This window comes from Acanthaster planci, linkage group LG04 (assembly GCF_054643075.1).
Source record: "Acanthaster planci isolate LZ-2023a linkage group LG04, COTS_SCS, whole genome shotgun sequence".
NCBI classification, from domain to species: Eukaryota; Metazoa; Echinodermata; class Asteroidea; order Valvatida; family Acanthasteridae; genus Acanthaster; species Acanthaster planci.
In genome coordinates this window covers 900,057-917,069 of record NC_141780.1, presented here as the reverse complement: position 1 = coordinate 917,069, position 17,013 = coordinate 900,057, and the positions used below count along the sequence as shown (strand labels likewise).

The window sequence follows — 17,013 nt, the reverse complement described above, 5'->3', positions numbered from 1 at the left end:
CGTCTAGACAACCTTTTGGCCTCTGTCATCAAGATGTTTTAGTAATGTTTTAAATCTTCATATTTTGTGAGTATTATTCCAAAAAATACCAACAAATTGATTATATGTACTTAAGCATAATTATTTATTCCTTTTTTAAAATGTTATATTAAGTTAAGAACGGCGTTTGAATGCTTAGATCATGCTTTGATCCAGGCAAGTTGGTGAAACATCCCTACAACACAATCGATCAGTCCGACATCGGCTCCGCGGGCGGGTTTATTTTCATGGCAGGTGTTTGCTGTCACAATAAACCCAATCAATGTAATTTAATCGTTTTCCTGCAAACACGTATTGTCCAGTGGGTTCGAACAGTGGGTACATGTAGGTCTAAACAGTGACTCTACAATAACGGGTAAATTTAAAAGGTATAACAATGCTATTCAAAATACTGACACTACAGCATTGGTGATTCATAAACCAATGTTGCATTTCCCCCTCATTTAGACAAAAATATAAAATCGTTTGGGACTTTTTTGGCAAATTGTCGCAAAAATTTTTTAATTCGTTGGAAGTAAAGCACATTTCTGTGACTTCAGATGGAATAAAGAAAGCAATTTCAAAACTGTTGGACACTCCATATAGCGAGGATCACTCCGAGTGCTGTTTTTGAAAACATCTCTAAATAAATTTGATTTTTATAAGATTTTGGAGTAAATCTGAAAAAGCACCAAGAACTGTTTCAATTTCTTTCAGAAATAAGCAAATAATCTTTAGCGTGGAGTTGAGCCTTGATAAGAGAATCGTAATAATTCATCGTATAAGTTCAACAAGAAAATCACTGCTTATTAGGGGTGTTTATTGAATTGACGTATTTTGAAGGGGCCCGATGGATATAGACCGGATATTGTGCTCAAAATTACGACCCGTTGGGAATTAGCTGCTGTCACGACCTTGGAGACTTAATTTAAGGCCGCAGCTTAGTAATTCGGAAACTGCTCTGTTGTTGTTGTTTTCTTCAATAATGTAGGCTAAAGGAGATGAGTATAGCGCCCTCAGTGCTCATGGGTTTGCTTAAAACTGAGAAATATCTACAGGAGAAACATGTCAACAGGCCATGTCCTTGGATACTTGGGTGGAATCAGAAAAAAAAAGAGGAAGAACCCAAAATTTCTTCCGGTAAATATACTGAGAGAAAGGCGATTTTTGGTCAGCTTCATTTCCCCTCCTTCAGAAATCAAGTCCAAAATTTAGCCTCATACCTCTGAAAGCCATAAAAGGTTACGTAGGAAATGTTCCATTTTTACCCCCCCCCCCCAAAAAAAAGGCCCAACGAAAAATTGGTTTTAGATCTGCTGTGGCTGTGGCTTGAAATTACACACAGGTCCATGGTTGTGGCTGGAGTCATTTTACAAGCCCCTACCAAGTAATTCGGACAAGGCTTAATATATATTGGACGTGTCCGAATCACTTGGCAACGGCCGGAATTTACGCACGACTTCGCAGCCACTGCCATAGACTCATGCGTAATTTCCAGCCGTAGCCAAGTGATTCGGACACGGCCTATATATGATTGAGGGGAAAGGAGGGGTTGATATTACAAGATTAAAACCTGCAGGAATTCTCAAGCTGCTGCAGTCACTAAAGTAAGAAAATAAAACAAAAAACCCATTTCTGCCAATTTTTCGTTTTGCATATCTCCTGTTCATCTCAATGCGGTTCAAACCTCAACGACGCCACCGTGCCTGACAACGGCACAATTGTTAAAGATGCATTGTCTCGATTTAATTGAATTTTCACTTTAAGTGAACCGCACGAAATTAGCCTCTTTTCAATGAGTAGCTCAATGGCGTACTGTTTCCCAGGCAACACTATTCAGTGAATTTATAAGATTTGAATTATATTCAGTAGAGCAGGACAGCATCCAGAAGGCTGTATATGTCACAATCAGACAAGACGCGAAGACACAAGGCGTTCGATCCATGCAGTACTGAATTCGTCGATCAATAACCATAGGTAAAACTAAGTAAAACTTTTGCCAACGAGAACGATATGAAAAGGGAGCTTGCATCAACATACACCAGTTTCGTTGGGATAGAGATGATGGTGCCCAAATGGTTCATCTTTGGCCTGATATGCCTGATGACTGGATGCACTGGTGGTAACGAGATGTGTAAGGCAGCCATCGGTCGGAGAGGGGCGTGTCCTCCTACTTGGATCAAGTGGGGAGGCAAGTGCTACAAAGCTATCATGAAGAAAATGACATGGTTTGAAGCAAAAGATGAATGCGTCAAGATGGGAAGTGTCTTGGTCGTACCACAGTCTGACGAGGAAACTGAATTGCTCCTACGGCTGATGGCACCCAGGTTTTGGATTAATTGCGATGACCTTCAGGAAGAAGGTTTGTTGATATGGAAAGTTCGGAATTCATTTTTTTTTAAGTCAGCCAATCAAATAATGCGATTGTTTATTTTCCTACATCTTTTTAATTTTTCTCGTGGTGTACATTTTAACAGGTAATTGGATTTGTCACGATGGCATCGATGAAGTTGACTACAGGAATTGGGACGCCCTCTCACACCAACCTGATAAGTACCAAGGACTAAACGAGCGTTGTGCTGAGGTCTACTTTCCGTCTGGGAAATGGAATGATTTCACATGTGATGAGAACTTAACAGCAATATGCAAAGGTCAAACCAGCCTTTACCATCGCTGTGCCTCTAGGCTCTTTCAGTAATTTCAACATGGACTGGGAGTATACCATCAATATCAAGAGCCGACAATTTATTGTGGATACTTCAATCTGATCCTGCTGAGCATATGTAGACAAAAATGTTGACAACAAGCCCTTTGGTCGATCGTTTCTGGAAACTAACACTCCTTACTACCATTATATCCTGCCCTGTTTAAGACACACTTTGTCACAAAAAGGCAGAGGAATAAATACTTTAATTAGGCCTATTGTCACAAACCTGCGATCACATTAACTAAAATCAATCTGATAGGCCCTACATGTATATTCAACCGTTCCATTGTTCAACGTACACCGATAAATCAATTACACACCGCAAATTATCAAATGGAATTTATTACGTTTTAAAGAGGGCAATTTAAAAACAAGAATTTACTGTTTAAATTATTACAGTTCATATTGAATACAAACTTGTATAATGCTAATTGTCCCAAAAATTCGATGTTGCAGTGCAAACTGTGCGCATTGCCCAATGTGAAGTGGCATTCTGCAGTATAACGTGTATTCATGAAATTAAAAATTTACTTTGTCACTGCTGGAGGAAAGCACATTACAGCTCGTCGTAGAACTTAGATCGAATATTGAAGAGCGTTAGAAATTTTTCCAACAATCTTGTGAAACAGGTTCGGTCGATCAGCCATGATTTTAGGCCTTTGATAGTTTTGAACAACTATTTGTGTTTGAGTGCACCTGTGGGGCATGACGGTCTTGGGCCGTGGTTTAAGCTGTTAATTAAAGATTACTTTGAAAAATCTTAGGTCGGGTAGGCAATTTTTTACACAACACGCTGGGGAGAAACCCTCTTGAATAAAGGCTATAATCGTGGCTCAGAAATATTTCTTTCCAGGGAAAGTCTGACATTCATCGGACGACGCTTCCACAAGGTATGAAGACTAGTCTCCACTCAATAACCATTTTCCCATAGGAAAGTACATGGTGTATCCCAAGACAGTTGTCCGGAGTTTTCCGCATCCACATTGAAAAATCTAAGAATTATTTTGTAATTACAAGTCACTGACTGTTGAAACTCAGTCCCACGTGTACGTTATTCTGTCTTATAATCAGTGTTTGCTCCATAGTCTTCAGTGTTGTTCTTTCTAAAATAAATTGATTGAATTTCTGTCTGAGGAATGTGTTTAATAAGGAAGCTCTTTTGCCAGCGTTTAGGATAGACATAAATTTTCGCCAGTCTTCCAACTATGCTTTCCATTAACTCAGCGTCCAACAAACTCAAGTTGCTAGACTATCTCTCCATAGTGGTCCTTCCCCTTTCACAGGTGGAACACCCCAAGCTATACAAGCCCCACCCTAAGTCGTTATCCAACTGTTCAAGCCGACCTACACTCCCATTTCGGGCTTTATAACTGGACCCTTATCATTGATTCTGGTAAAGTAGTACTTCAGGAGAATGAGACAGCCTGACAGTTGTCTCTCATCTCAACTCATTATGGGCTTTACTGTAACCCCACCCCGGTACAGTTATAGTTCAGTGTAAGCTATTGGCTACTACTCCCTAACCCCATCATCACGTGGATCAACAATGTCAATAACAGCAACAGGCTAAGGGTGGATCCAGGGGGCCAATGGGGGCCACCCCTCCCCAAAATAAATAAAAGGCCACATTTATTTTAGAACAGTAAATAGGCTTTCGGTCTAGTTCATTTTCCTTCCTTCAAAAAGCGCGTAAAAAGTCCCCAAAGTAGCCTCCTCCTCAGAAAGGCCTTAAAAGGTTACATTAAAAAAATGGTCCAAGTTTTGCCCCCCCCCGCATAAAACAGTTTGACCCCCCAACAAAAAATTTGGTTCTGGATCCGTCTTTGCCAGAGGAGCAGGGAAAGCTCTAGGAGCAGCAGGTGTATGGCTATAATCGGTAGTACATGATGACGATGGTATGACACGCACCCGTGAAGTTGGTGGATACAGGTACCACCGCTCCCTTTAAAAAAAGATTTTTGATCAACGTATTCTGAAGCATCTTTCAAGATAATTCAGGATTTGTGATGTGGGGGGGAAGAGGAGCTCTGTAGATGTGCGAACTGGATAAATAAAGCAACCGATTATAATCTTCAATTGCATTATTATTTTCAAGGACGTGATAATTTCACAATGAGAGGTTTGATGTGGTACGGGTTGGAAATTTGATTGATTTTTACTTGTAGGACGCGCGTGCATGAAATTTGTCTCTGATAAAGGAGTTCTCTACTAAGTGGATCCATTCGTGTACTGGTGTCTCCTTGGCAACTATACAGAAGGAATGGAAGTAAGTTAAATGGTCTTAACGTTAGCGGTTACAAGGTAAATTATCATTGACTATATCTTGTGATACACAAAGGGTCTCTGACGTTATTATGCCTTACGCTTTAAAAACATTTTGCCGGAACTCTACTTTAAACATCTAATCACGAGACACAAGTCAGGTTAGAAAATGTATCCCAAATTTTTCATCTTTAGCTTGATGAGCTTTCATGTGATTGCTGGATGCATTGGTGGTAACGAGATGTGTAAGGTCGCCAGTGGTCGTCGAAGGGCGTGTCCTTCTCCTCCTTGGATCCAGTGGGGTGGTAAATGCTACCAAGCCGTCATGGAGGAACTGACATGGTTCGAAGCCAAAGATGAGTGCGTCCAGATGGGAGGTGTCTTGGTCGTACCACAGTCTGACGAGGAGACTGGTTTCCTCCTGCTCCTAACGCAATCAGACTTCTGGGTCAATTGCAATGACCTTCGGAAAGAAGGTTTGTTGAAATTACTACTTTATTATCTAAAAGTGATATACATGTACATAGACATGCACAAATTCGGCAAAAAATAAACAAAACCCTCGTCACTTTTCATAAGTAACTGTTCGGTTGATGTCCAAATCCACGTCACTTGTTTTTTTTTTTAAAGGCACGTGGGTGTGTCTCGACGGCGTTGACGAAGTGGAGTACAGGAATTGGGAAGTTAGAAACTACCTACAACCTGATAACTACGGAGGAAATGAGAACTGTGCTGAGGTATACTCTGTGTTCGGAACATGGAATGACCTGCCATGTGAGATGAAACTCCTCGCAATATGTAGCCATGCAACCAGCATTCATCATGGCTGCACTTCCGCCCCCGATAAGTAAGCACAGATTGTCGATAATGCACATTGTATCTTGCGACAACCATTTACAGGAATCAAACCCTGTATGAGAGCTAAAAACTCATTTTATATTGCCCAGCTTTGCAAGGCCTTGGTTAGGACATAATACTCAATACAAAAGGTAATAATGACTCAAAGTGGCCACCTTGGAATCCTGCAATAAAAATAATACCAGTACTTAACTTCACTGGACAACTCTAAGACTATCTGAGAATCGGATAAGTTCGTAATTTCCATCATACCTTTTACTAACCTTCCAATCCGCGAGCTACAAAATGCTTTCATAGCACAGAATTGGGGATGTGAATATTGTGATTTGATCTGCGCATGCAGGCAGTTATTGGCAAGACGACATTGTGCCTCTTAGTCTTGTTTCTGGTAGTTTGTACATGTATAGTAAAAATGAGACTACACCCACCCATTCTCTTTTTCCTTTCAGCCACTTGGTGTAAATCCAAAAGAGTTTGGAATTCAGAGAGTACCTCACGTTTAAACGCCTTTGGTGGTAAAACAGCCCAATCAGTCTCCGTTACGCGCAGTTGACGAGCCCAACACAAGGCTTTGATTTAACTGCACAGGTCCTACAATGCTCATGGCTGCACTTCCAGAAACCTTTAGTGGGTGTATTGATCGTGTGTCTGTAACTTGTGTCTACATATTGTAGAAATGTATATTTATTTGCGATACTTTGGGTACAATTTTCAATTTGGAAACGCCATCAGCCGATTGCTCTGTTCAAATGTGAAGAAACCCTTAAAAATTTTCAATATTTTATCCATTTTTCCTCATTAAGCCACAAACCCCTGTACGCTTCAGTTTTGAGGCCATGCTTCCCCTTAAATGTTGACGTTACACGGTTTCTCACTTGCGGGGACATCCAAAGGTGATCCTTAGAGTTTGGTCCTCCACAAGGCAAAAGAAAAGTTACTGTGCAGCCAGAAGAACTGAAATTCACTTTAACTATTTGTATAATTCAAGACACAAGCACAAATGAGATGTTAACAATGAAGGTGATTTCTATATAATATCAGGAATTAGGTTTAATGTGTTAAATTCTATATGTACATATATATCACTTTATGTATAAGTGTTATGACAGAATTATGGCTTGATCGTTTCGGAAAGCAAATCAAAGAATTCAATGTAAATGTAATTTAGAGGGGATCGGTACTAAAATTCATTCATTCAACTCTTGAACTACTTGCCACCATAATGGTCTGAAGTTTGTAAGGAAAGCACTCAACATTCATACGTTTTGATATCGGCAAAAACTTTCTTGGAACTTATGGATTTGATAGGCTGATCAAAAGTCAAATATTCAAGTCATTATACAAGACATTTATGAGATGACGCAGAGCCACATTTTAGGGTAAAATGCCGTTTCATATTAACGCATATTATCCGTGTTATCCGTGCAATCACGCAATTAAGAATTACACTGTACCACAATCTTAGATATTTCTGCATCAATCTGAAGTTAGAACCCAGAGACGAAAACATTCCATCCTTTCCTACCTGGACTTCATAATATTTGGGAAGGGAGATTATTACATTAAATATACTTCGGAATCCGTTTTTAACTTTACAAGAAACACAATTCTGCAGGCTTCATTTGATTTAAGCTTCGGACAAAAATTTGGGCTGTCAAAAAGAGGCTCCTGCAATGCACCTCACCTTTCTGTTGGGGAATCGGCTATATTCTTACATGCAAGGTTAAGTGTGCGAGTAAGCTGATGAATTGGACCGCGGCACTCGGCCAGTTTCGTTTACCAATGTTTATGGGTCATAAATAACGGGAAATTATGTCGCGGTTCCGAAATTTACTCGCAGTGGTAGACAGATATCTTCATCTTGTGAGGCTAGTCAAATAAACACTTCGTTCCATAAATCAAAGCCAACATTTTTTTTACCTTAAGTGATGCCATAAGTTTGATCTTCTGCGAATTGGCTACGTGCTGTCATTAACGTATCCAGTGGGGGTAGGTTAGTGGCAGGCGTGTGGGGAACTCCCCACCCCCGGGAGGTATGCTATTTTTTCTCTCACGTTTGAACAAAGAATGACCTGGCATGAACTACAACCTATGTTGATTCGAAACATTCTTTTAAAACGTGGGCTGAAGCGCCAAATTATTACGCGTTATTAAAATTTCATCGACAACGGGTGACGTAGAGGACTACTGGCTGTTTTGTTACTTACTCCATCTAAATGTGCAAAAGGGAAAATACCCAACAGAATAACGAACAAGGGTCGTTGAAAAAATTAAGTTTGGCTTATTTTGGATCTCTGATGTTGTCAAGAAGAAAGTCTGACTGAAAAACGGATTTGACGGTTCAATGAACTTTGGCAAGAGAAACACTTGTATTGAAGCCAATCGATCACATAATTATTACGGGCAATAGGGATGGTTCAGTGATTGTAAAGTCTATGCACGTGAAGAGTTTCAAAGGGGTTCCTGTCGCTTCTACCATTATCTATCATATCGGCACAGGACTCCACTGTATGGTACCTTGACTCCCCAATTGTGTAATGATCCTCTCTGCCTATCATTGCACATATTGTTTTTCTTTTTCGCTTCGTTATAATATTAATGACCGTCACGCGAGTTTTTAATTTGGATCGACCCTGCCTGTTCACCAACATTGAGTTGGATACCAGTCCTGCAATACGCCGGTTGTTAGGACGAGGGTCTGTTGACGCAGGGTTACCGGTATCAAGAGTAGTTACAAACACTGCAGAGCCTGAATTCCCGGGAGACGCTCGGCAATCAGCCAATAAGAGGTTGCCTCCTAGGACTACGTCAGAATTTCCATCCAATGGGCAACTCGTCTCCCACATCTGGCTTTGCCTGTCCGACGGGAAACCAGTGAATTTCGGATTGGAGATGACGCTGTTGCCACGGACGCCAAAGCGCGGGAACTGCCGCTCGCCTGTAATTTCCGTCAACATGGTGACGATTGCGTAGTCGTGAATAGCCCGAAATGCATCACTGTTGACACGGCGCGGTCTAGCCGACTTAATCCAGCCCGTGGGAACACGGATCATGCTAATCCGATGTAAGCTAAATCCGTGCGAGGACGGAACTTCAACTTGCGACCTGTAGGCGTTTAGCCGGAAAGTTACTCCGTCATGTAAGCAGTGAGCTGCCGTTAATACGTGTATTGGACTAATAAGTGTACCTGTGCAACCAAGAGATAAACGAACCACGTTGTTGTAGGGAGGTTTGCGTCGGATAACGTGATTGATAAAACGCTGATCAGTGCTATCTGCAAGTTGAACATTAGAAACTTCTGCTGTCCGAGTCTGATCATTTCTCATACCACTCTTGTCTCTGTTTACACCTGGGGAGATGGTTGGAACTGTCACTGTGGATGGAGTGAAATCTGCTGTATTGGGCGAGAATGTCACCGTCCCTATTGCTGTCATTTTCGGTGACTGCCCCTGGTACTCGTCGAGAGGTTGAGGGACCAACCTTTGATGATCACTGTCCCGCCTCACTTGGGTCGGTTGTGAGGGTGACATTTTCCTATGCACGTGCTGCGTCTTGTGCGCAATAGGAGAAACAGGTTGCATCGTTTCTGCTTGGGACTCCACACGTCCATTCACCGGAGTCGTCTCCTCAGTGACTCGCTGGTTCTCGCTGCCCAGTCTGTGCCGGTTCCGTTTCCTCCTCTGGCGTTTTCTCCCCTGTTTCCTCTTTTTGGCACTCCGAGTGATTCTCAGAGTGTTACTTGATCTCCGTTGAAGTGATGGAATGTCGGTAATATCTAAATGCCCAATGGCATGTGGTGGCACCAATTTCAACAGGCCTCGGTCATCATCCCAAATAAATAACGATTGCTTCCTCATTAACTGTTGCAGTTGGGAATGCATTACTGATGAAGATTTGTCTTTGGTTTTGGAATTGATTTCGTCCAATTTCACCTTATTGGATGCTGCTGCAACTGATACTGCAAAAAGCAAAGTGATTATGATCGAGAGGAGAAGGACTTGTAACTTCCAATGAGCCATGTTGATGCAGATACAAGCTCCAGGATTGTTGATACGGAGATGCAAACAACCAGCTTGTCAAGCGGAGTTGTAAACACGTGAGCACAGTGTCAATGGTGTCCACAGTCCGTGCACTCACTGTGACATTTCTGACTCACTGAGTTATTTTTTCCTGCAAGTTCTCGCCAAATCCGTTCGTTCAAGGAAATCTGATTGGACCAGTGGTTTTATACGACACAGCAGCGCACGTAGACAGAGTTGAAATCACTGCACAGTCCTTTCATCACCGATTGGCTGAGAGATTGCCATGTGACATCTTCAGCAAACCACAACTGTCCGAGTATGCAATTCGATACAATCGGTGCGTTCAAATAGATTCCACTGGGCAACCCTGACCGGGGAAGCAATGTGTATTATGTGTCAAAGAAGCCAGAGTGAGGTTGAACCCGAGCAACCCCCGGAAGCTACTCGAACGTACTCATAGTTGCGCCTCATCGGATATACCGCACACACTTTTCAAATTCGTGGAGGGTACGTCTAGCGTGATTGATGCGTCCTATATTGCACACGTCGGGTGAAAAATCGTAAATAAAGGAAACTTGGAGGTCACCTCGGCTTTCTTTCTGGGTATCATTCGGGAGGGACAGAACTCAGCCCATGTGGGTGTCACACGAAGATTGCGGTTCATTAATCTTCATAAATAAACTTTAAAGATTAACAAATGGCAGCTCTGGTGACAGAAATATGGGTGTGCATGAACCCTCCAACGGTCCATGGTTTTGATAGAACGGCGACAGAACGAAAATAGCCTCAGTCTTAAGGAATAGATGTAGATCAATGTATCCATTATTTGGGTTTGTACCCCCCCCCCTTCATTACCACTGGAATCTGAAAACAGGTTTTTATGACTTCTTGAGGGTGAAGGGGATTATGTCATGTGCACGGTGTGACACTTAGTTCAAAACATTCATATTGAATTCATAAATTTAAAGAGTTCAGTCCAAAAATCGTTTTCTCTCTTACCAAACCCAAAAATGCTCTCTTTGGGAGGGCAATGGCCCCCGTTATCCCTCTGCCCAATAGATCTGCCAGTATCAATTTCTTAATCACTTCAGTGCTACACGTTTGTAGCGGTGTACCCAGGATATTTCGTGGGGGGGGGCTCAGACTGGGATTCAATCCCCCCCACCCCCCAAAAAATTAGCTCAGGATGCTCAAGCAGCCTTCATCCGTTGCGCCACAAGGGACTGGGCTTTACGACCAACCACATCAGAGCTCGTAGATTCTGAAATGTAGGTGTAAACTGTGTCTTCGTTTCAGGCGCCTTGCCCCTCCGGGGGGGGGGCTGCTACTGTTTGTTCGAAATGTTTCCCTGATAGGAAAGTTCAATTTACTCAATGAAAAGGCCCGTGCCAATCCGTACGGATCGAAAGAGCCGATGGTGTGATAAACCCCAGTGTACTTTTACAGTGGAATTCGAGGTTTGACCAGAAGTCTGCACTCCGTCCTTTTCCCGTAATGTAGTTTCTGCACAGAAGTTTCCTGAATTTGAAAGATCTATACCCTCAGTTCGTCCTGAAATCGCTGTTTTCTTTCTTTCATTTTATGCAGTTTTCTGTCCCCCGTGGCTACCTTTACCATCGTACTCTCTCATTTGGAAATTCTCAGAAAAAAAACTTGAAGCTTTCACCACAGGATGGGAATCACTGCTGTCTGTTTCAAGATTCAGGACGGATGTTAATTGAAGGGGAAACGGGCAATGTATCAAAAATAACTCCAGGGTTGATCGATTCTACGTCAGCAACCATTCCAAGAAATACGACGGGGAATTCCTATATTGCGTTTCAAGGTTTACCTTCGGGAAGGGGGTAGTATGTTATTTTTCTAAAATGTTGGGCTATTTTCCCTTTTTTTAGTCATGACAGAATCCTACCCCAAGGAAGATGCTGGTACCGTTTCTTAGACTCAAGTGTCGACGCTCTCATTTCTTGAGAAAGGGCAACGTGTCCCAGGGGGGCATTATGAGAAATGCCCCCCCCCCATTTTTTCCCATATAAGAAATGAAATAAGAAATGTGGGGGTTGGGACACCTGCGTATGAAATAATCCTTTCAATGGTCGGAAGAATATTGCATGCATGGTTGAGAACCACTGTCTACATGATGATGTATCACGAGAGGGGGGACATCTTGATTAATTAACCTCATCATATCCTGTATCCTGTCAACAATTAGAGACGATTTCTTGGAAGGACGCGGATCGAGATTGATTCTTTTAGCCGCTTAAAGGACATTATTGCGCTCCAGAAGCACATGTGGTATCAGAAGTTTTAGGTTGTACTTTGGAGAGAAAAACATCTGCCGACTTACTATTCAATAAAATGCTATATACTGGTACTTACAGGCGTCGCCAGGATTTTTTCTGCCAGGGCACGCCACTTTTTTCGTGGGGAAAATTTTCATGGAGGAAAGGCACTCATCAGCTAATAAATGATACACAATAATATCAGTGGCTAGAGGGGGTAAATTTATGTTTTTATTAAGCAGAGTAGTAATTTTCATCCCCTTTCATGTCTTTGTTTTTCTTTTTGCTTTTTTATTTCTTTCACTTCCCCCTTTTTTCCTTTTGTATATATTTTCGAATTCTTAGGGGAGGAGGCAAGCGCAACGGTCATGTTAATTCTTCATTAATAATTAATTTCATTATCAATTTCCTTGCAGTCGATTTGTGTAAATAGCGGGTCCCCCCTCTACGTCTAGCAGCCCGAGACGCAGTATGGTGGGATGATATTTCGTCGTTGTTTGTTTTTCATCGCAAAATTGGCAATTTGACTGACTGTAACGGACAAGTTGATGTTGACAGATAACAGCCAGAGGCAACGAGTTTACGGGTGGTACTGTCAGTCTGCGTGTGGTTGAATTAGAACTACATGTAGATTTGTATAAGTCGTGAAGGTTTAAACGCCAATAGATAAAATATAGGCATACAAAATATTATCCTTAGAGGTGAGGCCAAAATTTTTGTAAAGGTTCGAAGTGCTATGGGCGGTCAGTCATTTTACTGCATGACTTTTAAAAGCCAGCCCGTTTCATTAGTTGCGAACATTTGCCATAGAGGAGGAAAGTGAAGAACATAAGGTTACCTCTGAAAGTTTCAGACCAGCAGATTTTGGCCCAATGCCTTAAATTACAATAAGGATTATTTCTGATTTGAGGATGTGGTTTTCGTTGTTGATTTAGTTTATTCCGAAGTAAGGATTGGATTTACAGAGAAAACTATTAAAAATTGCTAATTAAACATTCAACACTTGTTGTGTAAAGTTTTGCCGAAGAAACACAGAAATGAAATACAATTTTCGTGTATTCTATCTTGCACCTTTCTCGGTCTCAGGTTTACTTTTTATGCTAAAAATTCAGTTTGCACAGAATTGTTTTGGAAGGATGATTTCTATGTACACTTGAAGTTGAAATACATTTTAAGAATTGTTCTAATGCATAAGTCGCAATGTCCCCGGTTCAAACCCCAAATAGATGATATGAGATCCACGTGAGATAAATCCACGCTGTACCCTTAAATATAAGTATAAATAGTAAACCTGATTAGTTTCACCGTCAACATTAGAATCCTGCTTACTGTAGCTAGAGGAAAACTTGTTTTTAGCCGGGTATCTGAATATAGACAAATTCCTCAAATAGTTTCGCGATTAACGTACTGCAAGAATGATAGCCTTTTAAATCATAGCCCCACACAGTGCACACTATCATGCCTTAATGGTGGAATGAGTTGGAAAGGTAATAAGTCTGGATATGACGCTTGTTTGTAAGGGATGTGTTTATCCACAATCGGAGCATCTACCTCACTTAAAGTTTTAAATGTCTGCTATATTACAGATTTTGGTTGACCCACGCGCATGCTACATGTAACATCAATCGATCTGTGTTACCGCACTGAGTGTGCCATGCCAAGCCCTGAAAAGTTCACGTATGACGCACGATCATTTGCGCATGTTCTTGTTTACGGTCTGCCCTAAAAAAACACCTCAACCCTCAATCAACCAGAACAAACAATATATTAGTGACAGGTAATCGTTAAAGTCCCCGTGTCCTGATTTTCATTCAAGCCACAACCATACATCTACCTCTTTTTAGAGAGGAAAAATTCTGGGAAGAGGTTGGAAGTTTCTTCTCCTTTTGCGAGGACGGCAACACAGGTCTAGCTCCATGACGAGTTAAACCGATCTGCTGTGATGAACAGTGATGATGTCATGCCATTTTCATCCAATTACGGCTTACACTCCAGGACTGGCTAAGGAATGTCTCACACTCCAGGTCAATCATGAATGTCACAGGCAACGATCGCAACTCTACGACCGAGACTCTAGCCCTTTAGACGGGCAGGAGTAACCCCGAAATATCCGGTTGTTTTTTTAAAAATAGCTAGCAACCAGTGGGAGATGAATAATTGGCAATCCTGAAAACAGGATATTAACACAAAGTTGTTGAGTTCATGGAATGTGAAGCATTTTATTAATGCTTTGTTCTTGTACCTTATATTCCTCATTGGGAAGAAAAAAAAGAAGGAAATTTAATCACGTTCAGATATGACAGGGCGCAAACTTACCTGCTGTGTGAATAAAGACATGCACTGTAAGTCGTGATAACTTAAGTACTGGTGCTTCAAACGGTGGATTTTTACGAACTCTTTGTACTATTGACTAGTTTGGGTGCTGAGGGTAGGACTGTTCCACCTGACCTCCATGTATGGGCGTCACTAAGACTTTTTCGGGGAGGGGGGGTAGTTTTTTTCGATGCGTTCAGCAGTTGGCACACTAATGGAAGAGAAGGTCGATTTCCTTTGATCTTCTCTGTTTTGTTCTTCGCACTTCCACTTTTTTTCGGGAGATAGGTGCAACGCTTCAGTCCACGCCCTACGCAAAAGTATTAATTTCCTTTGCACCTCACAGAATATTTCAAATATGTATTATACCCGTGACTCACAAAGTTCAACCACCCCGGAATTAATGAAAAATTTGATATGTTTGAAACTGTACTTAGACCAGCATGAATTTGTCATTTACGCCAATGGCGAGTCTCACACAATCATAATCGTTGCAAGGTGTGTATGAAAAAAAACGGTTTCCCAAGGATATTTTAGATCGATCAAGTTCTGGGAGACTGCCTGCATAATCATTAAAGGAGTATATTAAGTAAGTATTTGTAACTTTTTTGGGGGGGGGCTCAAAATTGACGGGGCCCTTCAGAAACAGGAGTTGAAAGTGGGATGATATTGACATTAGACTCGTTTTTACCATGAAACAGAACGGGCTGTAAAATGTGTTATATGCCTCGGCAACACCCCAATCGCATTTCTGAAGAGAGAGAGAGGGCGCTTTACAAATCAGGGAGGTCGGCAGATGAGAAGGCTTTCACTGCATCATTTTCGCCTAGCAAAGTAAACTACAGGTATGCGTTACATTTGACATCAGCCACTAAACTTAAATTCTATAAAATCTGTCTCGGTTCGTTTCCAATTAACATGATGATTTCCAAGTTATGAGGAGTGGGCGAGGGCGTAAGGGGATGAGGTACGCCCCCCACCGACACACACACATACACTTTTTACGAGGGGTGAGCTATTGGATCACCCCCCCCCCCACAGGTGAGACAAAGGGGTGGATTTTCAGGAATTTTACGAACTTGCCAACAACCATTCCAAGCAAGGAACCACTGTCTAGTTTTTCTTACTAGCAGTCTGGCTATGAAGAATTTGTAGTCTCAATCGGCTCGATGATTGAATAGATGTCCAAAATATTCGTGTTATTAGTATTCGCACAAATCAAGACAAGGTTGTCTCAGTTTCCAACATAGAAAAAGTATGTAACATCATTAACGAAACAGCCATTGGACTCAACGCCCTGATGCAATTATGTTCCTGGACGAATACATTATGCACTTTAAGTTTGCATGCTGGTGGAACTGATAACGGATTTAGAACAAATGTTTGACCTAGCTCTACATAGACACATATTTGGATCTGGCCTAATTCGCTTTCTAAATGACAGACCATCGGTGAATGGGGTGTTCAGGCTTTGTTAGTATTGCACGGTTAATTGGGCCCGCCCACTGCTGGTGGATACAATGGCGCCCTCTCCTGTAACAGACAGCTAAGACAAGCGGGAATCCACAGCAGGGTTGACCGTTCACATTTTGGTTTCATCGTTTTGGCCCACAGAGCCTGAAAGTAAAAGGTCACGCAGCGAGATTCCATAGCCGTCGCGCGGTCTGTCCAATCACGTTCGATAATTTACGGAGGAATGATTCCTAACTGAAACCACCCCATGAAGCACTAATGTTCGAATTTACTTTTGTCTTCCTCGACTAAAATTCAGGAAAAGTCACCTGGAGATGGGTAAAAATACGAACTTTATCGACGACCTTTCACGTCCAGCGATATCGTACCTAGGTCTCCTTGTTCACGCAAGTTTGTTTTCACTGCCCGTACGAACGTTGCGAAGATTTACCTACCTGTAGTCAATGGGTTCCATGTTCCGTTGATTAGACAAAACGCAATTGTTGTCAGCAAAGGTTGAATAAAATATTAGAATCTTTCGTAAAAGTAGATTAATGCTTTAAGCGTATTACCTTATAAATCAAAACAGTTTGCGAAATATTTTGATCTGCTTTTATTTCGGCTCTTACCAACAGACTACCAGAGGGAAACCATGGGGTGGGAGGGTCATATTGCCGTATGATATGGAACAAAATGACATTGAACGCCAGTAGGCTCAATTATTTATGAAAGGTTAGACGACGATATAGTCATTGTTACCAGATAGATCTACTGGGTCATGATTTGCACGGCCTCAAATGATTAGTCAGTTGCTGAGCTCTGTAAATGTTTCCGAGGAATGGACGGAATTGGACTGGGGAAATTGACACTGTTTTTCGGTCCAGTATAATATAGTGGATACAACATCATTTTCACTCGTAAATAAAGGGCTTCATGGAATTTTAGTGGTCAAAACTGTCTCTGCAGTGAAATCACGAAAGACATACATGTACATGACTTATGTAGAGATGAAAAAGGGAATGTGCTGACGATCAACCCATGGAGCAGTGTCGTATCCAGCGGGGGGGGTTCCCCCTGCCCCGGAAATTTTTGTGGTTTTTCT

General features: G+C 41.7%; 3 protein-coding genes across 3 annotated transcripts; 2 read left to right on the top strand and 1 right to left on the bottom strand.

Moving 5' to 3' along the window:
- Positions 1 to 1,929: 1,929 nt before the first annotated feature.
- Positions 1,930 to 4,292, top strand: LOC110982137 (hepatic lectin-like). The gene is made up of 2 exons (XM_022240347.2): positions 1,930 to 2,380; positions 2,496 to 4,292. Exons 1-2 carry the CDS (start codon positions 2,032 to 2,034, stop codon positions 2,714 to 2,716), a joined length of 570 nt encoding a protein of 189 aa, XP_022096039.1. The 5' UTR covers positions 1,930 to 2,031; the 3' UTR covers positions 2,717 to 4,292.
- An 839-nt stretch (positions 4,293 to 5,131) lies between these two features.
- Positions 5,132 to 6,764, top strand: LOC110982074 (asialoglycoprotein receptor 2-like). The gene is made up of 2 exons (XM_022240221.2): positions 5,132 to 5,463; positions 5,618 to 6,764. Exons 1-2 carry the CDS (start codon positions 5,157 to 5,159, stop codon positions 5,836 to 5,838), a joined length of 528 nt encoding a protein of 175 aa, XP_022095913.2. The 5' UTR covers positions 5,132 to 5,156; the 3' UTR covers positions 5,839 to 6,764.
- Positions 6,765 to 6,866: 102 nt separating this feature from the next.
- On the bottom strand, positions 6,867 to 10,234 carry LOC110982149 (uncharacterized). Its single transcript, XM_022240373.2, has one exon. The coding sequence runs from the start codon at positions 9,862 to 9,864 to the stop codon at positions 8,263 to 8,265; it is 1,602 nt and encodes a 533-aa protein (XP_022096065.2). The 5' UTR covers positions 9,865 to 10,234; the 3' UTR covers positions 6,867 to 8,262.
- Positions 10,235 to 17,013: the final 6,779 nt, after the last annotated feature.

What these genes read in the sequence shown, in the direction of transcription:
- LOC110982137 (XM_022240347.2), top strand. Translation starts at nt 2,032, where the DNA reads ATGAAAAGGGAGCTTGCATCAACATACACCAGTTTCGTTGGGATAGAG. An exon ending in CGATGACCTTCAGGAAGAAG is followed by an intron (nt 2,381 to 2,495) that starts GTTTGTTGATAT and finishes ACATTTTAACAG; the next exon opens with GTAATTGGATTTGTCACGAT.
- LOC110982074 (XM_022240221.2), top strand. Translation starts at nt 5,157, where the DNA reads ATGTATCCCAAATTTTTCATCTTTAGCTTGATGAGCTTTCATGTGATT. An exon ending in CAATGACCTTCGGAAAGAAG is followed by an intron (nt 5,464 to 5,617) that starts GTTTGTTGAAAT and finishes TTTTTTTTAAAG; the next exon opens with GCACGTGGGTGTGTCTCGAC.
- LOC110982149 (XM_022240373.2), bottom strand. Translation starts at nt 9,864, where the DNA reads ATGGCTCATTGGAAGTTACAAGTCCTTCTCCTCTCGATCATAATCACT.